Raw genomic sequence first — 27,346 nt, 5'->3', positions numbered from 1 at the left:
AAATTTTTGAAGAAGCCCATGTTATTTGAATTTTCAACACTTGTAATTTCTTGTCTTTTTGATAATAGCCATTCTAATGTGTGAAGTAATATCTCATGGTGGTTGTCATTTACATTTCCCTGATGATTAGTAATGATGATTAGTTACCTTTTTACGTTTCGGTTGGCCCTCTGTATATCTTTGGAAAAATGTTTATTCACGTCCCTTCCCATTTTTTAATCAGATTGCTTTTGAGGAGGGTTTAATTATATGAGTTCTTTATATATTTTGGATATTAATCTCTTATTGGATATGTCATTTGCATATATCTTCCATTCAGTTGGCTGTCTTCTTGTTTTGTTGATGGTTTCCTTTGCTGTACAAAAGTTTTTTGTTGTAGTCCCAACAGTTTATTTTTGCTTTTGTTTCTCTTGTCTGAGGAGACATATTCATAAATATACTCTAAGGCTGATGTTCAGGGGATTATTGCCTATGTTTTCTTTTTTTTTAAAAAAATTTTTTAATGTCTGTTTATTTTTGAGAAAGAGAGTGTGCATGCGAGTGAGCGGGGGAGGGGCAGAGAGAGCAGGAGAAACAGAATCCTAAGCAGGGTCCAGACTCTGAGCTGTCAGCACAGAGCCCAACCTGGGGCTTGGATCCACAAACCATGATACCATGACCTGATCCGAAGTCGGATGCTTAACCGACTGAGCCATCCAGGTGCCCCCACTGCCTATATTTTCTTTTAGGAGTTTTATGATTTTGCATCTCACATTTCGATCATTAATCTATTTTGAATTTGTTTTTGTGTATGGTATAAGAAAGTGGTCCAGTTTCATTCTTGCTCATACAGCTGTCCAGTTTTCCCAGTACCACTTATGAAAAGAATATTTTTTCCCCAATATATATTCTTGCCTCCTCTGTCATCAGTTATTTGACCATATAAATATGGGTTTCTTTCTGGGCTCTCAATCCTGTTTTATTGATCTGTGTGTCTGTTTTTATACCAGTGTCCTACTATTTTGATTACTGTAGCTGTAATTGGGGATTATGATACCTTCAAGCTTTGTTTTTCTTTCTCAAGATTGCTTTGGTTATTTGGGTCTTTGTGTTTCTATACAAATTTTAGACTTATTGGTTCTAGTTCTGTGGAAAATGCTATTGGTATTTTGATGGGGATTGCATTGAATCTGTAGATTGGTTTCAGTAGTATGAACATTTTAACGATATTAATTCTTCAAGTTCATGAACATGGTATCTCTCTCCAATTGTGTTGTTTTCAATTTCTTTTCATTAGTCTCATAGTATAGGTCTTTCATTTTCTTGGTTAAATTTATTCCTAAGTATTTTATTCTTTTTGATGCACTTGTATATGGGATTATTTCTTAACTGAATTTACTGCTACTTTGTTATTAGTGTATAGAAATGCAACAGATTTCTGTATATTTTGTATCCTGCAATTTTACTGAATTCACTTATTCTAATAGTTGTTTGGATAGAATCTTCAGGCTTTTCTATCTATATAGTATTATATCATTTCTAAATAGTGACAGTTTTACTTCTTCCTTACAACTTTGGGTGCCTTTTATTTACTTTTCTTGTCTATTTGCTGCAGTTAGGTCTTCCACTACAATATTATATAAAAGAAGCAAGAATGCACATTCTTGTCTTATTCCTGGTCTTAGAGGAGAAGCTTGCAGTTTTTTACCATTGAATATGATGTTGGCTACAGATTTCATATATTGCCTTTATTATGTTGAGTTATGTTCCCTCCTAGCCCACTGTGAGAATTTTATCATGATCAGATGCAGTATTTTATAAAATGCCTTTTCTGCTTCTATTGAGATGACGTATGGTTTTTATCATTCCTTTTGTTAATGTGATGTTTCATGTTGATTGATTTGCAAATATTAAACCCACCTTTGCATCCTTAGAATAAATCTCACTTGATTTTGGTCAGTGATCCTTTTAATGTATTGTTGAACTCAGTTTGCTAATATTTTGTTGATGATTTTTACATCTGTCATTATCGGGAATATTGGCCTAATGTTGCTTTCTTTTTTAAGGGTCTTTGGTTTTGGTGTCAGGGTAATACTGACCTCATAGGATAAATTTGAAAGAAGTTTCTTTTCTGTTTGTGAAACGGTTTGAGAAGAATAGACATTAACTCTTCTTTAAATGGTAGAATTCACCTGTGAAGCCATCTGGTCCTGGGCTTCTGTTTGAGAGGAAGAGTCTTTTGATTACTGATTCAATTGTGTTACTAGTAATTAATCTGTTCACATTTTCTTGTTCTTTCTGATTCAGTTTTGGGAGATTTTATGTTAATGTTTTATGTTTCTAGTAATTTACCCATTTTTTTCTAGGTTGTCCAGTTCACATATATAATTGTCATAGTATTATCTTAAAATTCTTTGCATTTCCGTGCATAGGACATTTTCTTTATTCATTTATCCATTGGTGGACACTTAGGTTATTTGCATAACTTGGCTTTTGTGAATAATGCTTCAGTGCACATGAAAGTGCACATATCTCTGAGATACTGGATTTATTTATGTCCTTTGGATGTGTACCTAGAAGTGGGACTGTAGTATCATATAGTAGTTCTGTCTTTAATTTTTTAGGAATTTCCATGCCGTTTTCCATAATGGCTATACCAGTTTACATTCCTGCCAATAGTATATCAAAGTTCTTTTCTGTCCATATCCTTGCCAATTCTTATCTTTTGTCTTGATAATAGGTATCCTGACAGTTGTGAAGTAATATCTCATATAGTTTTGATTTGCATTTTTCTGGTGATTAGTGATATTGCTCACCTTTTCATATACTTGTAGGTCATTCATATGTCTTCTTTTGAGAAAAATGTATTCACACCTTTTACTCAGTTCTTAATTGGCTTCTTTTTTGCTGCTGAGTTACAGGAGTTCTTTGTATATTTTGGATATTAATCCCTTATCACATGCATGGCTTGCAAATATTTTCCTCCATTCTGCAGATGGAGGAATCTCTGCAGTCTGTTGATTTGTTTTCTTTGCTGTGCAGTAGGTTTTAGTTTGATGTAATCCCAGTTATCTATTTTTGCTTTGGTAGTCTATGCTTTTGAGATCTATACCCAAAAATCATTGCCAGTACCAATGTCAGAAGTTTTTGTCCCCTATTTTTTTCTCCTAGTAATTTTACACTTTCAAATATATTAAGTCTTTAATGTATGTTGAGTTGACTTTTGTATTTGGTGTGTGGTCCTATTTCATTTTCCTGGTGCTATTTATTGATGAGACTTCCCTTTCCCCGTAGTGTGTTCTTGCTCTCTTTGTTGAATATCACTTGGCTGTAAATGTATTTCTGAACTCTATGTGAATTTTCTAGGCTATCTTGTTCTGCTGGTCTATTGTTTTTATGGCAGTACCATACTGTTTTGATTACTCTAGCTTTGTAACATGTATTGAAATTAGGAAATATGATACTTTCTGCTTTGTTCTTGTTCAGGATTTCTTTGGCCATTTGAGGTCTTCTGTGATTCCATATGAATTTTAGGATTTTTAAAAATTTTTGAGAAATAATTCCATTGGACTTTTGATAGATACTGCATTGAGTATGCAGTTCACTCCTAAATTCATGAGGCTCCATATCCCAGTAGCAAGTACATTTTGCTTCACAAGCACAACGCTCCTTAATGCCTATCATCCATTTAGTCCATTCCCCCAGTTACCTCCACCTAGCAACCCTCAGTTTGTTCCCTGTTATGTAAGAGTCTCTTATGGTTTGCCTGTGGGAATGATTTTTTAAAGCTATGAAAATCCTGTTACCTTCCACCCTTCCATCTAGTAATTTTAGCATTTATTGATGTTTCTTGTCCAAATCACTTTAATGTTCATGGTTACAATATTGTGATTTTAAAAATACTCTATCATATTATATCACTGGTTAGGTCAAACATGCTATCCAGATTCTCAAGGAATCATTATTTGAAATTTTTTTTTTTTTTTGCCATTGCTAGGAGAAAAACTTTCAAAACAGCAGCTGCATAATTCTAACATTATTAAGAAATTAAGAGCTAAAGACAAAGAAAATGAAAATACTATTGCAAAACTGAACAAAAAAGTTAAAGAGCTAGAAGAAGAGTTGCAACATTTAAAACAGGTGAATATTAACTATTATATAAATATTTTTATTGTTATTACTTCCTATATGAACAATTGGCCATGGTTTATAAAATTTTTAGAATAATTTATCAGTATATATCATGGGAAGAATTTGTCAAGCAATTTAATAGATGATAGTTAAGATTTTTCTTCATGACTGTAACACTTAAGATTCCTGGAATACAATTTTTTACCATGGTGTTATTAATTGAAAAATGCTTGTGTCTGTTTTATAATATAGGTCCTTGATGGCAAAGAAGAGGTTGAGAAACAGCATAGAGAAAGCATTAAAAAACTAAATTCTGTGGTAGAACGCCAAGAGAAGGATCTAGGCCGACTGCAGGTAGACATGGATGAACTTGAAGAAAAGAACCGAAGTATTCAAGCTGCTCTGGATAGTGCGTACAAGTAAGAAATTGAACAAATATACAACCCATTTACAATCAATTATCAGAACAGGATGTTGAAAAAATACTCTTTCTGTTATCTGATCACTAACAATATTTATAAACTTAGCTATATATGGACTTGTAACTGGTCATAGCAAGTTCAACAGGGAGAGTCCTTACTGTGATAAGTGTTTATGATGGGGGGGACTCTTCCCTCATTGTGTAGCTCTTAGGAAAATCTACATGCAAACTTGATTAACTTGGTCATGTAATTAACTAATTTAAATAAAAATTATCAATCCAATTTTTTAAGAGAACTTACTGATCTCCATAAAGCCAATGCTGCAAAGGATAGCGAGGCACAGGAAGCTGCTCTAAGTCGTGAAATGAAAGCCAAAGAAGAACTTTCTGCAGCACTAGAGAAGGCCCAAGAAGAAGCTCGTCAGCAGCAAGAAACATTAGCGATTCAAGTAAGCAATAGATAATAATTAAATTAGTCTTTAAAAACTTTGTGCTTTTACAAATTAAATAATACATTAGCTGGTTTGAATAAAATTTTAGGTAGTGGTACATGTGTTAAATTTACTTTCTAATCCTGTTGGACACTTTTCTAAGAGTACTGTATTATGCCAGTTTTGTGTGTGTGTGTGTGTTTTTTTTTTTTACCATTGTTAAAATCATACCTACATTATTCTAGTATTGCTTATGTTTTGTGAATTTCCAGCTTACTAGAGAATATTGTGAAAGGCAAAGACTGTGTTACTGTACTTATGCAGATAAATACTTGACATTGTATATAATGTTAGAAGAATCCATATAACTCCTAAGCTTACTCATAACAACTGTGGGAGTCCATACAGTTCAGATAAGGGAGGAAAACCAAAATTTATCAGGCTTTGTCTTACGAAGTCATCAGTTGATGGCTACTTGGGTTATTTTCACTTTTGGTTATTACAAATAATACTGCTCTAAACATTTGTGTACACATTTTTGTGTAAACATTTATTTTAAATTCTTTAGACATAGGGCACCTGGGTGGCTCAGTCGGTTAAGTCTCCAACTTTGGCTCAGGTCATGATCATGTGGTTCATGGGTTCGAGCCCCGCGTCGTACTCTGTGCTCACAGCTCGGAGCCTCTAGCCTGCTTTGGATTCTTTGTCTCCCTCTGCTGCTGCTCCACTCCTTTTGCTCTGTCTCTCTCTCAAACGTTTTGTTAAAAAAATTCTCAGGGCCCCTGGGGCGCTCAGTTGGTTGAGCCTCCGACTTTGGCTCGGTTCAGTCTCACAGTTTGTGGGTTCGAGCCCCGTGTTGAGCTCTGTGCTGAGAGCTCAGAGCCTGGAGCCTGCTTCAGATTCTGTGTCTCCCGCTCTCCCCGCCCTTCCCTTGCTCGTGCTCTAGCTCTCTTTCTCTCTCAAAAGTAAACATACATTTAACTAACTAACTAACTAAATAAGTAAAATTCTCAGACATATACCCTTAGATTAGTCTGGTAACCCTATATATACACCTTTGTTAAGAGCTGCCAAACTTTACACAACAGCTGCACCATTTTACATTCCCATCAGCAGTATGTGAGGGTTTTCGTTTCTCTGTATCTTGTCAGTATTTGTTTGTTACTGTCTTTTTTGTTAATAGCCCTTTTAGTGGGTACAAAATGATACCTCGTGGTATATTTGTTTATATTTTCTTAATAACTAATGATGGTGAACATCTTTTTATGTGCTTACTGACTGGCTATATCTTATCGCATCTTCTTTCGAGAAATTTATTCAACTACTCCTATCCTTTGCTCATTTTCAGATTGTTGAATTGTGAGAGTTCTTTATGTGTTCTGCACATGAGGCCCTTATCAAATGTAGGATTTGCAAATATTTTTTACCATTTTATAGATTGTCTTTCATTTCCTTGATCGTGTCCTTTATGTACAGGTTTTTTAAATTTTGGTGAAGTCTATTTTCTGTTTTTTTCTTTTGTTGCCTGTGCTTTGGGCATCATATTGAACACACCATTGCTTAGCCCCAGGTCATGCAGGTTTTCACCTGTTTCCTTCTAAGAATTTCATAGTTTAAAAAAAAAATTTTTTTTAATGTTTTATTTATTTTTGAGAGAGAGATAGAGACAGCATGAGCAGGGGAGGGTCAGAGAGAGAGGGAGCCACAGAATCTGAAGCAGGCTCCAGGCTCTGAGCTAGCTGTCAGCACAGAGCCCGACGCAGGGCTCGAACCCACGAACCGTGAGATCATGACTTGAGCTGAAGTCGGACACTTAACCAGCTGAGCCACCCAGGTGCCCCAAGAATTTCATCGTTTTAGCTCTCGTATTTAGGTTTTTTGCACACGCATATCCAGCTGCATGGTACCATTTATTGAAAAGATCATTCTTTCCTCATTGACCCCAATGCAGTTTCGATTTAATTTTATATAAGTATGTAGAACATTTACATTATTTCAAAGTGAGAACTACATAACCATATATTGCAACATTTGCTTCCAACTTAGCTCCTCCGCATTCCCTTTCTTTGCCTATACATAGCCATTTTATCAGTGTTTGGTTTATTTTTCCACTGTTTCTGTTTGTAAATGCAAGAAAATACACAAATCTATAAATTCACCTATGTACCTCTGCATATACACTAGAAAAATAATAAAAAGTGGGGGAATGGGAGACAGAGAGCATATGGTACAATTATCACCTTATGTAAGTAATGTCAGTTTTGTGTATTAACTTCTTGTTCTTACCTTTCTATGTATTTTTAAATAATTGATATCATATTTATTACAGTTTTTCACATAAGATTTAATTGTAAGTTTTTACATTTTCTTCATATTCATCATAATTTTTTTAAAGTTTATTTTGCGAGAGAGAGTATGCACATACACATATGTGGGAGAGGGGCAGAGAGAGAGGAAGAGAGAGAATCCATGCTGTCAGCTCAGAGCCTGACACAGGCTCAATCTCATGGAATTGTGAGATCATGACCTAAGCCAAAATCAGGAGTCGGATGCTTAACTGACTGAACCACCCAGGCAGCCACATTCATCATAAATTTAATGGGAACATTATATTCATGTTGTATCAAAATTTGCAAAAATAGATTACTAATGATGTATGTTTAGAATATTTCCTGTTTTGTCTATTTTTGCTAGTCTAGCTAAACAACAAAGGGGGGAGTACCTTTTATGTTTTTATCTGCTTCTGTTGAGTAAATTCTCAAGACTAGGATGACCAAGTGAAAGAAGGTGTAAAACTTTATGATTCTTTAAACATGATTCCATAATGTTTTACAAAAATAGTGTAGCAGTTTACATTTGCAGGTATGTATTATGAGTAGCAGCTCGCTTTTATAGCTGTCATATTCTGCTTTTCATTGCGAACATTTATAGATGCGTTGTCTCTCCTGTATTGTACAGTGGCTGTGCCTTGTACCTATTTATATACTTTTTTTAGGTGGGGCTAAAAGTGCATCAAGTTTAGAATTGCTTGATGAATGGGATGTGTGATAATCATGTAAAAAAGCTCATTGGATAGTAGAAGTATTATACATAAACAGTAAGTCAGCACAGCACAGTATATAGTCAGGAAGTTGTAGGTAACGTTTTGTTACTGTTATGCTAGTGTGTACTGGTTCTCATATAGGTGGGAGACCTCAGGCTGGCACTGCAACGTGCAGAACAGGCGGCTGCCAGAAAAGAGGATTATTTACGCCATGAGATCAGTGAACTCCAGCAGGTACGGTCACAGTTTTCCTAAACGCAAAACCAAGGTGTGTTTTCCTAGAAATAAAAAATGGCTCGGTAGGGAAAATGTTCATGGAATTGAGAGGATTACTCCCATGCTTAGAATTTGCTTTATTTTTGTAGCTTGCATGAACAAAATCAGAGTTGGCATCTTAAAAAAATAAACATGAAAAATCCTAATTTTTTTATAGAAAATAATTTTATTGTGATGTATTTTTCAGAATTGTTTTTGATTTGTGATAGCTAGTTTATTAACAGTCTTTGATTACTATTAGGTAGATCTGACACTTCTCTGTTAATTTTCAGTAAGTGAACATGAATGGGAAAAGGGAGAGAAAATGCAACTCACATCGATCTTTCTGTCTTTATAAATACTTAGAAATATTTGGGTGATGAGGCAACTGCTGAGAGGTTTGGATGATAGTCTTTTTTTTACCTTAATGTAATCAAAAGCTATCTTTACGTTCTAAAAACATTGTAAAGAAGCACTTATTTAGATACTGTTGTGCATCATAACTCTAATACAAACATTGAATAATTAGAAAATAATGTAAATAACTTTTTCTTGGGGAAATAATATTTTCCAGAAATCTCTCATAAAGTTTGTTTGCTAGTGTTTTTAGAGTTTTTATTGATGTTAGTGGTAATGACTTAAGAATTTCATCATTCAGAGACTTCAGGAAGCAGAGAATCGAAACCAAGAGCTGAGTCAAAGTGTTTCATCAACAACAAGACCATTGCTTCGACAGATAGAAAATTTGCAAGCAACTCTAGGGTCCCAGACATCATCATGGGAGAAGTTAGAGAAGAATCTTTCTGATAGGCTTGGTAACTGATTTCTTTCGTTCTTAAGCTCCATTTGGAAGCTTGTTTAAAGAATTAGAATAATGGTATAAAATTGAAATTCTCTTGATCTGATAGTTAAATTTTATGTCTAAGTGGTAAATTTTTACCTCTTCTCCTTTTTTACATTTATTTTCTAATATCCTAATTGACTCTTTCAAACCGTTTGTTTTCCCTTACACAGTGTGCCAGATACTGTCCCAAATACTTCCTTGTCATCCTTTCATTTTTACAGATTTTTACACTCATTTTTTCCTTGTCTGCTGCTAAATCTGACCCCTTTCTAGCTTGTCTACAATAATGTAGAGTGTAGAGATCAGATAGGATTCTTGTTGGTAGAATTCCAGGAGCAGAGATAGATCTAAGGAGGATCCTGATCAAACTCTACTAGACAGATGATTTGGAGTCTTTAGAGTCTTTATAGAAATGCCCCAGGTTGCTCTTCTGTGATGTTATTAAGAAAATAATTATTGGGGCATCTGGGTGGCTCAGTCAGTTAAGCATCTGACTTCGGCTCAGGTTATGACCTCACAGTTCATGAGTTCCAGCCCCATGTCTGGCTCTGTGCTGACAGCTCAGAGCCTGGAGCCTGCTTCAGATTCTGTCTCTCTCTCCCTCTGCCTCTTCCCTGCTCGCACTGTCTGTCAAAATTAAATAAACATTTAAAAAAATTTTTTAAAGAAAATAATTATTCTAAGATGTTTATGCAAGCACAGACTAGTACATGTACATATATGCACATGTATATGACATATGCATATTAGATATCCCAGAAGCTGGGAAGTTCATGAAAAATTCATGTGTCCATTCTATGCCTAAAACTAACTGTAATTTGAGAGACACTGTGGTCTAGTGATAAAAGCAAGCCTGAATGGGTGTTTCTGTAAATCATGAGCGTAAACTAGATTCATCGTTTTCAAACAGTATTCACTAGATCCCTTAGATGTCTTAGGACTAGCTGGTGTGGTGAGAGGGAAGCTCTATAAAAAGAGGAGCTTGCTATATCCCTCCAGGCTACTATAGTGAAAGTCGTGCATCCTTTGTCTATTTTTTTTTTTTTACTTCCATTTGAGATATGTCTCAAAAGATTCATCTGCTTAAGAAAATAATCACTGAACTAAATTAACCCTTACATATTGTTTAATTTGTAGGTGTAAGTTTTGGGGTCCATCATTTGTTATTGAGACCCATTCGCTATGAAAATGAGACATCTGAAAATGACACCTCCTGAAACAAATATTTATTTTGCAATAAATTAATACTACAAGCTATTATTTTTGTGGTTTTTAAACTAGAGTCTGCATACCCTTGTTGATATGTGGTATTGTGCTGGAATATAGGCACAGCCAAAGGACAGATATAATAAATACTATTTTTAATAGGAGCACAGAAGGGCACCTGGGTGGCTCAACTGGTTGAGCATCCAACTCTTGATTTTAGCTCAGGTCATGATCCCAGGAGTTGTGGGATCAAGCCCCGTGATGGGTTCCATGCTGAGGTTGGAGCCTGCTTAAGATCTTCTTTTCTCTCCCTCAGCCCATCACTCCCTCTAAGTCGTTCTCTCTCAAATTAAAAAAAAAAAAAAAAAAAAAAAAAAATAGGAGCACAGATACAGAATGTAACAATATATGGTGAAAAATAGAGATAGTATTTTAAGTCTACTTTCATGGGGGAAAAAACAGAACTTTTCGTTAAATCTCAAGAGTTATATGCACTGATCTTTTCTTAATTGAAATTTTTATTGAGATAATTGTAGCTTCATATGCAATTATAAGAAATAATACAGTTGGTCCCTTGCATGCTTTATCCAACATCCCCAAATGTTAACACTGCAAAATGATAGTGTAGTATCACAACCAGGGTGTTGACATGATATACAGTTTACTGATTTTATTCAGAATTTACCAGTTTTACTGGTACTCATTTGTGTGTGTGTGTGTATTAAGTTCTGCACAACTTTATCATTTGTGTGAGTTTGTGTACCCATCTCTGCTCTCAAGATGTTGAACACTTCTAGCACCACAAAGTTCCTTTATGTTGCCCTTTTAGAACCTCACTTTGCCACCCTTGCAGCCTTTCTTCCCTGTCCCAAATCTTGGCAATCACTAATCTGTCTTCCATGTAAAATTATGGAATTTCAAAATGTTATATTACTATGTGACAATTTGGGGTTGGCTGGAAGTTCCTTTAAGTTACTGTGTGTATCAGTGATTTAGTCTTTTCATTGCTCAGTGTGTTTCCATGGTATGTGCGTAGCGCATTTTCTTTAACCATCTACCTAATGAAGGGTATCTGGGCTCATTCTAGATTTTTTCATACAAATACAGTTCTTGTAACATTCTTGTACAAGTTGTAGTGTGAACATGTTTTCATTTCCCGGGCTAAATGCCTAAATGTTCACTTACTGGGTTGTGTGGGTAGTTCTGTGTTTAGTTTTTTTTAAAAAATGCCAAACTCTTTTTCCAAAGTGGCTGTAGGTATGACAGGAATTTAGTCGCTCCACATCCTTGCCAGCAAGCATGTTGTGTTGCCCCTGTTTGTTCTTGTAGTTGCTCAGACAGGTGTGTAGTGATATCTGTGATTTTCATTTTTATTTCCCTAAGGACTAATGTTGAATATAACTTCATGTGCTTATTTTTCATTTCTATATCCTCTTCAGCAAAATAACTTTTCATGTCTTGCACATATTCTAATTGGATTGTCTTTATTTTCACTATTCAGTTTTGAGACTTTTTTACATATTTTTATATATTCTGGACACTAGACTTAGATAATGTGGTGTGCATTTTTTTCCTCCAGGTCTGTAGCTTGTCTTTTTATCCTGTTCAGAAAAGCAAACATTTAAAATTTTGAAGGTGTCCAATTTATCCATTTTTCTTTTTATGGCTCTGCTTTTGGTGTCTAATGTAAATATTCTTTGCCTGTCCCTAGTTGCTGAAGATTTCTCCTGTGTTTTTTTTTCTAAATGTTTTACAGTTTTGTTTTACACCTAAGTTTATGATCCATTTTGAGTTAATTTTCATATATGGTAGAAGTCTAGTTTGAGCTTCTTTTCTTTCTTTTTGCATGTGGATATCCAATTGCTCCAGCATCATTTGTTGATCTTTTAAAATGTGTGACTCCACATACAAATTAAAGTATTTTGAGGAAAAAATAATAAAGCAGATCTAAGTTAAGATTCATTTTTTTGTCTCTTGGAGGCCGTCCTGCTTTTAGCAATCAGCAGATTTAAGTTTGGCTACTTGAATCATTATCTGTTTGAAGTCAGAATCTACTTGATATTATGGCCTCTTGGATATATGTGATTTTTCTTTTGTATCCTTCAATCAGGTGAATCCCAGACCTTGTTGGCAGCAGCAGTTGAAAGAGAACGTGCAGCTACAGAAGAACTCCTTGCCAACAAAATTCAAATGTCATCCATGGAGTCACAGAATTCTCTCTTGAGGCAGGAAAATAGTAGATTTCAGGCCCAGCTAGAAGCAGAGAAAAATAAGCTAAGAAAACTGGAGGATGAAAATAGTAGGTGAGCATGTTTTTTGAGTGTTATTCTTGGTACTTTTGTGACATTTTAAGGCACGTAAAAAAAAAAAGTTGAAGTGTTTACAGTCAGAATCATTAGTAATAGAATATTACAGCAAGGTGGTTTTGGGATTCCCTGAACTTTACATAGGTTCATGAAATTGTGTGGCATGTTCTGTATGTATTTGCATTTTCCAGGGAAAGGATTCATTAATCAGGTTTTTTAAAGGAATCTGTAATTGCCAAATAGTCTGGAGACCACTCATTGGGAGTTATTTTTATAGTTTTATATTTTAAAAGGGTCTTAGCACTGTTCCAGTCTTTCTAAATAAATATCTGGCTTCTTTGGAACCATAAGCTATAAAAGGCATTTCTCTGCCTTTTTATTAAGGCTGTTATTAGTGTGGTTTTATTCTTTTTCTTCCTTAGAAATTTTAACTTAAAAAAATGGTAAAGTAAAAATGATTTATGAAATAAATTACCTGAACGTCTATAAATATTTCAAAGAACTCCCTAACAAGCTTTTACAGAATCTGAACCTGTTTTGAATGGTGGTATTCAAAATTCTTTTTAGAAAGTCTCTTTTTAAATTAAATCGTAGCATAGAGCAGCAATAGAATAAAATGCACAGAAGTAGTAGTGTGGCCTCTGAGTATAAAAGCCACATCATCTGACAAATATGGTTGGAAAGTCAAGCTGGTAATAGAAATGACTATTAAAGAGTTAATAAAGTAGCGAGTTTTCACTACTCTGTACCTATCATCTTTGTTTTGTTTAATTCTCTCTGGCTTACTAGGTACCAGGTTGAATTAGAAAGCCTAAAAGATGAATATGTAAGAACACTTGAAGAGACCAGGAAAGAAAAGGTATTTAGCAGTGTTGGCTCACCTCTAGGGCTTTTACCTGAGAATGGTTGGGGGTGGTAATGAACTAATGAGATGCCATGATGAAATGGGCGATATGACTACTTTTGGAACTTGGTCTTTAGTGGTAAAACAGTTAGGAACGTATACTTTATGTTCTTGACTTTAAAATTGACTTACAATGATGATTTAGCTTCACAGAAGTTACCTAAATATCTCTCTCTCCATTAGACACTATTGAATAGTCAGTTAGAAATGGAGAAAATGAAAGTTGAACAAGAAAGGAAGAAAGCAATTTTCACCCAAGAAGCTGTCAAAGAAAAGGTATTGAATTTTGGTTTTGGTTTTTTTTTTTTTTTTGGTGTAACCAGTTAGTAGCTGTTGTTGTTAATCACTGTTATATAATTTTAGCTGTATAAATATTGTTTCTTATGTCTAACATCACTAGAGTGATAAATTCTAATGTTACAGTCAGTAGCCTATCAGTTACAGTCAATAGCCTGTCAGGGTCCAAAGTAATTTGAGCTTATTCAAATGGATTAGTGATTTCTAGGATTTGAATTACAGAAGCTCTCCCCTGGTTTTAAATGAATTTTGTGGTCTCTCACTGAAATTAGTGTACCTCATTTGGCCGCTAGGCACCTTGGGAATAAAACTAGTTTATTCTCTTTATTTCTGGTTAATGAAGGTAATTTTTCTAAAATGAGTTTCCTGTATAGGATTGGGCTATACTTGATAGATAGCATGTTATGTTAAAACTACTTATATGTACACAGAAATTACCTTTTGAATTTACTTGGAATTTTAAAATACATATTAAAAATAAAATGTGGAGCACCTGGGTGACTCATTTGGTTGAGCAACTGACTCCTGATTTTAGCTCAGGTCATAATCTTAACCAGTCGTGAGTTCGAGCCCTGCATTGGGCTCTGTGCTGACAACACAGATCCTGCATGGGATACTTACTCTCCCTTTTTCTCTGTCCCTTCTGTGCTTGCACTCTCTCTTTCTCTCTCAAAATAAATAAACATTAGAAAAAAATAAAACAGATAAGCCAGAAATTTTGTGGTTTGTAAAACTCAGTAGTAACCTTATTCTAAAGAATTAGGTTTAATTGGTGGTTATGTTATATACGTAATGTATAATCATATAAAGAAGTTAGTTCATATACTTGCTAGAACAAAAACATTTTCGTTCCCTTAAAAATAAATTGTTGTAGTATAAATGGGTCCTGAGATGGTTTGATCAAGTCTGTCTATAGTTTTTAAATTATAAAGTATTGTGCCTTTACTAAGACTTAAGCTATCCTATCTGTAACTTTTTATGAGGAAATTACAATGAGTGTTTGTTGTCTTTTATCCTAGAAAAGTTTTTTACTTATTTGCCATTTTATAAAGTCTTTAATGTGATCTGAATTTTTTTTTTTTTTTACTCCCTAAGGAACGGAAGCCATTTTCTGTTTCTAGTACTCCCACAATCTCACGATCAAGTTCAATAAGTGGAGTTGATATGGCAGGGCTGCAGACATCCTTTCTGTCTCAGGTAATGTTTTATTTCTTACATGTGCCTGGTTGTTAAACTGAATGATGATGAGGCACCTGAGTGGCTCAGTCAGTTGAGCTTCCAACTCGGTTTTGGCTCAGGTCATGATCTCACAGTTTGTGGGTTCGAGCCCCACGTGAGCTCCTCACTTGACACTGCAGAGCCTCCTTGGGATTCTCTGTCTCTGCCTCTCCCCCAGCTTTCTTTGTCCCTCTCTCCCCTTCCCTGTCTCTCTCTCCCCCTCCCTCCCCCTCTCCTGCTCAAAATAAATAAATAAATACAACTTAAAAAAATAAACTGCATAATGATAAAGGAAATCAAAATGGAGGTAGCATTTGGCTATCAGAATTCCATAGGCAACTCATCTGAATATTCTTGAAGGAATGCTAATTGGACTGAAGAACTGTAGATGATTTTTTGTCTTTGAGAAAGTTATAGACATTTTAAAGCAAGAATTAACAAGAACTGTTTTGTTTGAATTTTATAATGGAACTCAGTCTGTAATAACTGAATCACTGTATGTGGTCTGTTTAATATAGGATGAGCCTCATGATCACTCATTTGGACCAATGTCTTTATCAGCAAATGGAAACAATCTTTATGATGCTGTAAGAATGGGAGCAGGATCCAGCATTATTGAAAATCTACAGTCTCAGCTAAAGCTGAAGGAAGGAGAAATTACTCATTTACAGGTATTGGAAAAATTAAATGTGCTATAGAAGTAAACAAAATAAGTAGCACCCTTCACTTCTACCTCAATTCTGAGCAAACTGAGAGATAAAGTGAAATGGTCACATAAGAAGTTCAAAACGTCTCACATATTATCAATGATGTAAACTGGAGAAATCAGCGAAGGATGAGAGCCAAATGCGCCTGCTAACGGACTGGCAGAATTAGGGAGGCTTATCTACTCCATGCAGCACAGCAAATGCTGGGCTGGAGTGGGCCTCCCCATATGCTGTAGCTGGCTGTAGGTAAGACTTGGAAGCATCTAGGAGAGCAGAGAGCTCCTTGTAGGCACCTTTTCCCAAACATTACAAAAAGGGAAGCTGCTGATCTGAACATCGTCATTTTATTCTTTCCAAACTTACCATTTAGGTTAATTGCTTCCCTCTTGCGAGCAAGGAGTAGAGAATAAGAGAGAGATGAGAACTGTAACATCCTGCACATGAAAGGAAACATCATGAGTAGGGAAGGAGCACCCTCCCATCTTACCTTGCTTTTTAAAAACTTAATGTGAGAGATGTACCTAATTTCAGTGTTAAACTTGATACACTCAGAAGTAAATCTTTTCTCTTTTATTCTCATTATATACTTTTAGTTAGTTGAAAATATTACTCCATTAAAGAAGAAGTTTTTGAATTGGGCGGAAAAAAACCCAATAATTTTAATACCTGTTATGTTTGGGTAGCCCAGTGTTTTATGCCTGACAGCCCATATTAACTTATTTGGTAGTGATGATAGATTCTGTCAATATGACCTGCACAGCTGGGGCAACATTAAAGTATGTTTTTATTTCTCTGAGTTTCTGTAGTAATTTAGAGTAACTAAAATACATGTTATTTGGCTAGAGAAAAATATAGGGTTGCATATTTCAAACATGATTGTATTTTTTTTAGTTTTTTCTCTTTCTTTCATAGTAAGCCCTCTGAATGGTTACCTCTGAGGAAAGCAGAAAGCCTTATTTTTGCTACTATTTCCTTAAGAAAGAGTTAGCTCATAGTTATATATTGACATATCTATTTTTTCAAAAATAATATTGGGGCGCTTGGGTGGCTCAGTTGGTTGAGCATCCAACTTTGGCTCAGGTCAAGATCTCACGGTTCATGAGTTTGAGTCCCACCTAGGGTTCTGTGTTGACAGCTCAGACCCCGCTTCCGATTCTATGTCTTCCTTTCTCTCTGCCCCTCCCCCCTTAAATAAACATTAAAAAAAAATACTGAATATATTTATATTAGTGAGATTATGTTATATTATGTTTATGTTAGACAAGGTATATATTTATTTAAATCACTTTTTGGTAATGTTTCTCAGCTAGAAATTGGCAATCTAGAAAAAACACGCTCAATAATGGCTGAAGAGCTAGTTAAACTAACAAATCAAAATGATGAACTTGAAGAGAAGGTAAAGGAGATACCCAAACTTCGAACTCAGCTAAGAGTAAGTATTCTTCACTTAGGAATAAGTTTAAGATATTTTTATCCAGTTGTGCTAAATCTCATTTTTGTTTATAGAAAATGCATATGTGTAAGTTAATGATTTCTTCAAAAACTGGTATTAATATTTCAATAAAGAAATTTAAAGAATCTTCTTGCTTATCACATTATACAAAGTATTTTTCATAACCATGTGTAGCCCTAATAGAGGAAAATAACTAGATTTTATTTGATCAAAGCTCATTTATAATATAGCTCTTTTACAAGATCTTATTAGTATTTTGTGCATTGATGTTATATGTATCATTGCAATTTGCATATTTGGTATTAGGAGTTACTGTTAAGCCATATGTGAGAGTATATTTTCTTCTAGCTTTTTTTGTGGGGTAAATTCCAGGTAATAGTTAAACCACAATGAACCAGAAGGACTAAAATTTGTATGCTAATGGGAGAAAAGACAGATTAAGCTTTATATGGGGAGAATTAAAGAATAGTGGACATAGATGACAAAATTGATAGCCTTCAGGCTTAGTTTTTTTTTTCTTTTTTTTTTATTCCTTTACTTGCTACTTATTCCATTGGATTGGAGTATCAGTTTAATTTTTATAAGAGATGACTCTATAGTGTTATTTAGATTGTAATGTGTTTACTGGTGAACCGGTGACTTGTATAAAAATATAATATTAAGGATGTTTTTTATAAAGTTATTTTAAAAATAGTGTACATATATTTTTTGCAGGATTTGGATCAGAGATACAACACTATTCTGCAGATGTATGGAGAGAAAGCAGAAGAGGCAGAAGAACTTCGATTAGATCTTGAAGATGTAAAAAATATGTATAAGACTCAAATAGATGAACTTTTAAGACAAAGACTCAGTTAACTTCTGCATATTACATTCCCATCATACTGAATGTAAACATTTAATATCTAAATGTAGACTTCCAATAAATTCTTTTATAGAATTAGAGTGGAATTTACTGTAGAGATCAAAAACTGAAAAAAATTATTTTATAGTATATAGTAATATTTGCAGTTAAATTATTTTGTGCAATATTTGAACTTTATTTTTGAAACTATTCTTTAAAGATTTATTTTTTAAAGTGTCTTTTTTTCTTTTTTTTTTTTTTGGGTCTTGAAAGCACAGAGATTAACTACTTTTCCTCATATCCGGATAGTTAGGGAAAGAGAATGGTGTTCATATGTGGTATTGTAAATATTAATTGTGTCTCTAATTTATATGTGTTTGTATATATTAAGGACATTTAAAGAGTGATATTAACATATTAAAACTTTGAAATCTTTCACACTTCAACATACCTAATTACTACTTCATGAAAATGGACATTAAGTCTTCTAGTAAAAAAAATACTAAACCTTATGCAATTGTTAAATTTTGAGCTAATTGTTTTTAAGTAGAAGTCACACTGACACTATCTGAGGTTTAAAGGGTGAATGGTTTAAACTTTAAAATTTTTGTGGCCCATGAAATTATTTCACCCAGATTCTATAATTAAGTCTGTACAAATTTTATCTCTCTGGGAAAAGCTATAACCATGCAGTTAGTTATACAGGAATGATTGGATAGTGGAAAAATTTTACTTACATTTTAAAGTGTTATTTTTGGCACATTAAAAATCAGTGATATTACAGAATATTCATAAAAATAGAGAAGTTATAGGAGTTTGAATTTGGCATTTTGCAATTCTGTGTAATTTATCATTTTATTTTTTCTCAAAACTTCATTTAAACACAAAAAGTGTGGAAGAGCTTTAAAAAATAGCTATGCTTTCTTTCAAATGTTTTGTTTTTAAAAGTTAACCAGGCTGTTTTGGATTTGTGAAATATTTTGATACATTTTATTACTGAAAGTCATTTAGCTGCCTTGGAAATAAAAACTTACGTTTAAATTTTAGTTTAATTTTAAACACTAGAGCTTTGGAGTATAGTTACAAGCAAGCCACGTTGAAGAATTTGGAATGCTTTTCAGGGCAATTTAAGTGACCTCATTTTTGTTCTTTTTGTATTCCAGACAGCATTTCTGTCCTGGATCTCTAATTTGTAGCACTAATAAATATTCTTTCAGTGTGAACCAAACTCATAAAATTAATTTTCTATATATTAGAGTAAAAAGCAGTGTAATAGCTTTTTGTCAGCTTGTATTTTTTTTTTTTTTTTTAATATTCAGGGGCTGACGAGGAATGACAAGACTGATAGCAATAAATAATGTACAGAATTAGAAAATATAGGAAATTTAAGTTACAAAATTCTGTTAAGCATTTGAAACTAGCAGCTTAGGAATTACAAAATTATTCTTTTAAAATATCCATTAGTGAGAAAATAAAGTCTTCACTTGTAGAGAAAAGATTGAAATAAACCTATTCCTTTCAATTTCAGAATAGTAAACATTCTCTTTTCTTAATTCTTACTAACATTAATAAAATCAACTTAAAATTTTAAAAGTGTTTTCAATTTATTTAACTCAAAAATCATAAGCATTTATTTAAAGCTTCAGCTGTATACTACTCTATGTCCTTTATCCAAAAATTAATAATGGGTATTCATACAGATTTTATTATATACTTAGATCTCTCAGTACATTTGTATATTGAGAGAAGGTGTAGTGAATAAGTTTCTTGAAAACCTCCACTAAGCAGCAGAATACCTAAAGAATTTTGTTTGCTATATTTTGCTGTTTTTCATTAAAACGTTTCTATCCATATTCTAGTAATGTTTATATTTTGATGGTTAAGAGAATAGCTTGAAATCAGATGTTTCTATTCTTGAAAGAAAGTAGATGCTACAAATGATAACAATTTCAAAAATATAAAAACGTAGAAGCTACTAATGATAACAATTTCAAAAATATAAAAAAAGAGTAGAAGAGGTGTGAATCTTGTTGATATGTAGACAACTGAACACAGACAGGTGTTTTTCCTACTCTTGGGAAACTAAATTGAGGCTCCCATTTCTTTCTTTTTCCATTGCCTCTTTTTTGAGAAGTTCCAGTTGTATACTCTTTAGCATATGGGAATGTACCGAATGTATCTGAATTATAATTTAAGATATTCTAAATAGGGATAACTTCTGACCTGGGGAAACATGAGTTTTTGGAGTTACTTAAGTGAATTTTTTTTTCTCATGATCCCTCCAATTGGCATTTGATTTCTTAATTGAAAATTTTATTCAGATGTGTATTAAAAGTATATGATTTGTAGTATGTAGAAAATATCCACAAGAAAAAAGAGAAAGTGACTATTGATACCTTTATCTTATTTTACTATTTGTCTAAGTATACATTTTTTTCTAGTGTATCATAGTTTTTTATTTTTCTTTAAAAATCTAATCTCCACTGTTTCATTCAGTTTTACACTACAACTTTAATCTTATATTTTGTAAAGGGCTAAAAGTATGATTTAAACTACAGATTGACATAATATTTTAATTCTAAGTGAAAGGTAATGTAAATAAGCATGGATCTGATTTTAATAAAGACTTTAAAATATTAATAATGTATTTGATTGTTAATGTAATTTAGACTGGTCCATACCAATGACTGAAGATAGTATTGTTTTATGAAGATCATATAACTTGTATCACTTTGGAGTTCATTTTTTAAAGTTTATTTTTATCTATTTTGAGAGATTGAGGGGGGAGGGGCAGAGAGAGAGAGGGAGGCAGAATCCCAGGCAGGTTCAGGGCTGTCAGCGTGGAGCTGACCTCAGGCTGGAACTCATGAACTATGGGATCATAAGTTGAGCCAAAGCCAAGATTCAGATATTTGACTGAGCCACCTAGATTCCCCTAGAATTCATACTTTAAAATGAGGATAAGTCCCAATTTTCTACGAGTTCTGTTGTGAAGAATGTTACTAGTATTAAGGATAGTTTTCTAATGAAGATGTTTTTGGAAAACAATTTTGAGAATATACATATTGCCACTAAATTACTGTAAGGATGATGTGTCTTTTAAAAAATCAAACTGTCAGGATAACCTTCTAAAAGATTTATAACAGTTATGTATTGAAATAATAGATAAAATAAATGGTTTTCTCTTCATAAGTTACCCTGAGTTCATACAGTTTGTACCTTTGAAACTGTATGTATCAAAGTCTGTAACTTTGATCCTTAGAAATACAAGCTTCTAAGGGACACTTGCCTGGGTGGCTCAGTCAGTTAAGCATCTGAGTTTGGCCCAGGTCATGAGCTCATAGTTCATGGGTTCAAGCCCCACGTTGGGCTCTGTGCTGACAGCTAGCTCAGAGCCTGGAGCCTGCTTCAGATTCTGTGTCTCCCTCTCTTTCTGACCCTCCCCTGCTCATGCTGTCTCTCCCTCAGAAATAAATAAAACATTTAAAAAAATAAAAAAAAAGAAATACAAGCTTTTGCCCAAATATCTATCCATTTTACCTTTAGCAAATCAAAATTCTTTAATAAGATAGAATGGAAATTAAGTGGTTTTTTTTTCTTCTTAAAACTGAATACTTCTCAAAACAAATAAAACACCAGAATTCTTAAGTGGTCCATGATTGTGGCACAGAGAATTTGCGGTTAGTGCTATCCAGAATTTATTCCCCATTCTGCTCTGCTTCTAAGTAAGCTAAATTTAATTTTACAAACTTATTACTAAGCAAGGGGTTTTATGAGGTGTTGCAATTTGCTTAATATTGAGTTCTCTTGTTGCTTTTACATGTAGTGAGGGACGGAGGTGTTCCTTTCAGGTTTATACAATGCTATGCCTGTTTGTCTCCTGAAATTACCGTCTTCATTTTAAAAAATACATATTCAAAACAATCATGTTGATTATAGGAAACATAGTGCTTACTTTGTTTCTGTGAAAAGGCTTTATCTCATTCAATGTGAGTAATCATACATTTTCTGCAGAAATACTGCATGAGATTATGGCGTGTTGATGCAGGGCACACTGAAGGTGTTAAGTAGTAAAGTAGGTGCACACCCTATTCTTTACCAAAAAACAAACAAACAAAAAAAACCCCGGAACACATATGGTCCCAAGGATTTTGGAAAAGGGATTGTATACCTGCAATCTATCTTCAGATTAGCCTTTAAAGTCACTACCATCATCATTGCCATTTTTAAAATGAAGAATGGTTTACTTAAGGTCATATGGCAAGCAAGTGGCAATGATGGGATTTTAATTTGTACCATTTGGCTCTAGAGAGCGTGCTCTGAACCATTAACTGTCGTGGTGGTTGTCTTGCTCCTTTTCTGTAAAACCATAAGGGTATAGATCACTTTGGCTTAAGATGAACTTTGTCAAAATTTCTTCACTTAAAACTTCAACCTTTGAATTACAGTTTAAGCAGCTGGATATATCAGAGAACCAATTAGCTATATTCTAATAGTTCAGGATTTTGCTGATGCTAAGAGCTATCCAAATGTCACGATGTGTAGCAAGCTTAAAACATATTTAATAAAATTATAATACACTATAAAATTATGATATAAAATTTCAAACTTGTACAAGTGAGAGAAGAGATTATGAATCCCCATATACACTATATTAACATACTCTGTTGAACAGTTCATGGCCCATTTTGTTTCATTTATAGTTCACGTGTGTTTCATCTCAGTCCACATTATTTTGAGGCTAATTTCAGACATTTGATTTGATTATCATATTCAAGTATGGAATGTTTATGTAAAAAGCATCTCGTCAACCATTTGGTTATGTGCATCATGCATGAGTCATAAGAAAGATGGGATAAATAGGTTTGATTTGTTTACTTCCTTTACCAGTTTTCACATTAAGAGTTGGTACCTTTCTGCCATTAGAGATGAACATTGTTTTGGCTTATTATGTATTTGGTTGATTGGTTGGATCTTTTTGAGTATAATATATATGATTTAATCCATTACAGTTAACCATTAGTGATGGTTTAAATTCCATCTTTGGCCAGAGGGATCCTTTTTAAATTGGTCCTTTTGATATGGCCGTCATAAACTTTTAATTACTTCCCTGCCTCCTCATGCAAGATCTTTCAGCTGCTTCTTGTACATTTTCTGCCCTGTATCTAAGATGGTCCATTTTTCTTTGGAACTCATGTTTCTTTTAATGAGAAGTGGTTTGCAGAGATCACATTCTGGGCACAACAGGTGCTTCTTGCTACAGGGTTGGTTGTTTCTAGGCCTTGACAATGGATAATGGAGGAGGGATTTGTTTTTAATGATGAAGTATGTTAATTTATATTATTACCTCCAAATTCATAACTACAAGGTTTTTATATAGCCTTATCAGGCTTACATCTATACCACATGTCAAAAAATTCACCTTCCAAGATACTGTCTTAATTATTCCTATTTGGTTTATCCCAATGAATGTTCCCACCAAGAGTTTGGTTCCCGAAAAGAGTTTATGATTTTAAACTTTATCCTGAGGATACATCTACGAGGATGTACTAACTATGAGTCAAAGTCACTTGGGATAGTTCCTTCCTCGTGGACTACACCACAACTGGACAGTGCTTAAATTCATTTAGTTTCATTTTACTTGCAATTTTGAAGGATTACTTTTTAAAAATTTAATTTTGATAATGTAAAATAGTCACATGATTCTCAAGCTACTTCTATATCTAGGGAAGTTATTTTCTTTGTCCCTTTCCCATATTCCCTCTTTCCCCCCATAGATAAATCATTTAAAATATTATTCTGTTTGTAAAATAACATATATATCCCCTTTCCTAGATAAATAATAGCATTTTACACATCTTTTCCCCACTTTATACACCCTGCAGTGTATATATTTCTCATTTCTCTTTTTTACACCTGCATAGTTCTACTTTGTGTGGATATGCCAAAATATATTCAATCAGTCCAACATGAATGGACATTTGAGTTCAATGTCCACTTAGAAAAAGTTTAAAATTAAATTTTAAGACTTGTATTTTGAGAAGAAATTCTGTTACAAATAGCTGTTGCAGTATGTTAGAATCAATCTCCCGTTCTTAAGGCTCTATCATACCTTGTTTCCTCTGAGCCTGAATGACCACAACTTAATATTTAGCCATTCAAAATAGTGCCATGTGTATGTCACACCAATGTAATTGGCTTGTATGTCCTTGCAATGAGTGAGATTAACCTATTTTTAGAACCTTTTCTCAGGTATGTTTAAAATATATATAATAAATGTAAATATGTGTCACATGACTTAGTGACAAAAAATTTTTTAAATGACTACAATTCATTTTGAATCAGCTAACAGGAAAGGCACATTTTGTATACATGACAAAAATGGGATGGTGACGAGTAAGCTTAGAGAGCACTTTAAAAAATTACTGTCTTTATTGGTACAGAGTGGGCCAAGTATGAAATTATAGAGGAGTAGCTCCCTAAAGGCAGTCTTTTACATGAAGAGTAAATGACTTTATACTGTAAAGTGCTTTAGAATTATGCCTGGCACATGTCAAATACCCTCTGTGTTTTCGCGGTGTTGTTATTTGGTGGGGGGGCGGGGGGAATCCAGATAACATTCCTCATTTAGCAGATGACTAGTGGAATTTGTAATACTTCTCGTAACAGTGTCTTCAAAAAAAGTATTTTAAAAGCATGTAAGCCTTGGGAAATAAACTTGTGTTTCTTTAAATCATGTTAACAGTGGTGACTCTGTGTCTGAGCATGTGTATTTTGACGGTATCAGCCTTCAGCTAATTAGTTCAAGTTGAATCCGTAATGATCACCTCTACTATGCTACACGACATAACATACTAGAACCCAGGGTGTCCAGACTGAAGACACTGTGGGAGATAGGCATTCAAATAATTATGATAAAATAATGTAATTATAAAAGAATTCAAATAATTGTAAAATAACCCAAGGATAAAACTTCAACCCCGCGGAAGAGCAGTTGAACTTGGCGAGTTTCCCCTGAGAAGCAAGTACGCTGGAATCCCCGCCACCAGAAGGGGCTGCCACGTACGTTCGCGCTCACATTGGAAAGCGAAGGCTGCAACTTCTCTGATGAAGCCAACAGTGACCATCCGCGGCAGGAAGACGCAATGAGAATGAAGGAGAGACAGGTGTCCCGTGTCCCCTAAGCGCCTAATCACCTTCCCGCAAAGGGGCCAGTCCAGCTCCGAGACCGCGCTTCGCTCTCCGGCTCAGCTCCGGGGGCCGGCCGGGAGGCTCGCTCTCTCCGCGCGGAAGCGCCGGGCAGGCGGCCCGCGCGCCCGCCCTCCCCGCCGCCCCGCGTCCCGCCGCGCGCGTCCGGCCCCGGCTCCCGCCCCTGCCCCTCTGCGGGGCTCGGGCCCGCCTCCAGGCGCAGGCCGCCTCGCCGTCGCGGCGGCTCCCTGGCGCCCCCTGGCCGGGCTCCGGCGCCCGAGGTTTCCGGTGAGCCGCGGTAGCCGGTTATGACGACTCCGAGCTCCCGAGCGGCGGCTGTCTCCTCCTCCTCCGCAGCCCTCGGCGCCAGGTGGGACTCGCTCCGCGGAACCCTCACCCTCGCCCTCCGCGGCCGCCGGGCTGCGCGCGCCTCTCCCGCCGGGGCTCCGGGCGCGCCTTCCCCGCGGGCTGCAGCCTCTCCGCGGACACCGCCGGCGCCTTCACCGCCTGCGGGCCGGAGAGGCGGGCGCTCGGCCCCTTGACCGTGCCTGCAGCGGCGCGCGGGGCGCCCGGGAGCCCGCCGGCCACGGGGAAGGATGCCCCTCTCCCCCGCCCGCGCCCTGTGGGTCGGTGTCCCAGACCCGGGCGAAGCCGCTTCCCCGGGCTCCCCCCTGCCCTCCAGGCACGCCGGGGACTGGGTGGAGCGGGGGTGCCGTGCTGGGTGGCGGGCGGGCGACGTGCGGGGAGCCCCGCGTCCGGGAGGTGGCCCCGCCGGCGCCTGGGTGCGGAACCCCAGCGCGGCGGGGTGGCTGCGGAAGCGCGCTCGCCGCCGCAGCGCTTCCCGTCCTCGCACATAGCTGGTGGCCCTCCTCTCTGCATCTCTGGCGGCCGAGCCCTTTCTGACCCCCTGCCTGTACCGACCGTGAGACCTGTGGCCCCAGTGGGTGGGTGGGTGTGTGTGTGTGTGTGTGTGTGTGCGCGCGCGCGCACGCGCGCGCGCCGTTTAGGAGTCCCTGAGATGCGTTCAATTTTTCATTTGTCCACTGCTTTCTTTAGACTTCCCAAGTTCTAGCACAGGGCACTGCCCACTGTCTCATCCACTGTGGTCCCTGTCAGCCTCGGGGTTGAGCCTCATCCTCTTTCATGCTGTTCCTTCCCCCCCCCCCCACCCCCTTTTAGGCCTGAGGAAACCCGGCCCAGGGATACAGAAGAGGAGGGAGCCAGCTGCATTGTGCTGAAGGCAAGGAGCGCAGCGCCGAAGCTTCCGTCTGCTGGAGAAGTGCGCGCACCCATCCCTGGGGCGCACAGCGAGACGACCGCGCGAACGGGACCGGCTGTCCGCCAGGCCCCGGGGTTGTGTTTTCATGCTCCAGCAGCCACCCCCTTCTAGCGTATGCAAGTGGGTACGTGCCCTTTGCAAAAGCCAGGTTTCTGCTCTGGGACTTCAGATTTTTCCCATGACTTAAGTTACTCCTTCTGCATGGATCAGTGAGTTTAGTTTTGGCTAGAGCTCAGTCAGGGACAGTGGACTTGAACAGCGGAAGGTCAGGACTTAGTCATAACAGTGACTTCATTACTGGAAAGGAGGAATCGAAAAAGTAGGCCATCGTGCCTTTTGAACGGTAAGGCCTGGAGTAGTAAATAGTAAGGTTCAAGGAGTGGTGTGATTCAGGGCGCATGATGAAGAGGGTCAGAACCAGGAAAATTGTTTGCCCCTAGGAAATGTTTTATCTACAAAGTGTCCCATTGGCCTGTTCCAGTTAATGACTGTATAAAGCAGGCTGTATCCCTCTGCTTACAAATAGAATCTGGTTTAAGTTATAGTGTTGAGGATGGTACCTGTGACTTTGCTTTTAGCAGCATGGTGTTCATTAGGGAAAAGAAAACTCTCTATGGGTCAGCCCTTTGCTTATGGAGTGTCTCACTTAATCTAGGCCTTAAACTTAGAGGTTATCTCATTGCATTACTTTTTTTTTTTTTATTTTTAATGTTTATTTAGTTTTGAGAGAGAAAGAGACAGAACACACGTGGGGAAGGGACAGAGAGAGAGGGAGACACAGAATCTGAAGCAGGCTCCAGGCTTTGAACTGTCAGCACAGAGCCAGACACGGGGCTCAAA

The 27,346-nt window shown here is 36.3% G+C and overlaps 2 protein-coding genes across 5 annotated transcripts in view; both read left to right on the top strand.

The window, feature by feature from the left end:
- TMF1 (TATA element modulatory factor 1) overlaps positions 1 to 19,372 on the top strand; it is a 34,716-nt gene extending 15,344 nt beyond the window's left edge. Inside the window, exons 6-17 of the mRNA XM_039248853.1 lie at positions 3,977 to 4,119; positions 4,363 to 4,529; positions 4,824 to 4,980; positions 8,147 to 8,239; positions 8,919 to 9,075; positions 12,421 to 12,613; positions 13,406 to 13,475; positions 13,704 to 13,796; positions 14,913 to 15,014; positions 15,554 to 15,706; positions 17,049 to 17,174; positions 17,910 to 19,372. Of these exons, the coding sequence (XP_039104784.1) occupies positions 3,977 to 4,119; positions 4,363 to 4,529; positions 4,824 to 4,980; positions 8,147 to 8,239; positions 8,919 to 9,075; positions 12,421 to 12,613; positions 13,406 to 13,475; positions 13,704 to 13,796; positions 14,913 to 15,014; positions 15,554 to 15,706; positions 17,049 to 17,174; positions 17,910 to 18,053 (1,598 nt within the window). The 3' untranslated portion in view covers positions 18,054 to 19,372. The remainder of the gene's footprint in view (positions 1 to 3,976; positions 4,120 to 4,362; positions 4,530 to 4,823; positions 4,981 to 8,146; positions 8,240 to 8,918; positions 9,076 to 12,420; positions 12,614 to 13,405; positions 13,476 to 13,703; positions 13,797 to 14,912; positions 15,015 to 15,553; positions 15,707 to 17,048; positions 17,175 to 17,909) is intronic.
- Positions 19,373 to 25,503: 6,131 nt separating this feature from the next.
- EOGT (EGF domain specific O-linked N-acetylglucosamine transferase) overlaps positions 25,504 to 27,346 on the top strand; it is a 44,289-nt gene continuing 42,446 nt past the window's right edge. For 2 of the 4 annotated variants that reach the window (XM_039248862.1, XM_039248863.1), the window contains exons 1-2: positions 25,504 to 25,597; positions 26,407 to 26,630. In XM_039248862.1, coding sequence (XP_039104793.1) covers positions 26,621 to 26,630 — 10 coding nt within the window. In that variant the 5' untranslated portion in view covers positions 25,504 to 25,597; positions 26,407 to 26,620. Of the gene's footprint in view, positions 25,598 to 26,406; positions 26,631 to 27,346 lie in introns of those variants that run through there. The other 2 variants (XM_039248864.1, XM_039248865.1) reach the window with 2 other exon arrangements.

This window comes from Hyaena hyaena, unplaced genomic scaffold (assembly GCF_003009895.1).
Source record: "Hyaena hyaena isolate Hyena2069 unplaced genomic scaffold, ASM300989v1 scaffold_320, whole genome shotgun sequence".
NCBI lineage: Eukaryota > Metazoa > Chordata > Mammalia > Carnivora > Hyaenidae > Hyaena > Hyaena hyaena.
This window is presented reverse-complemented; position numbering and strand designations above follow the sequence as displayed.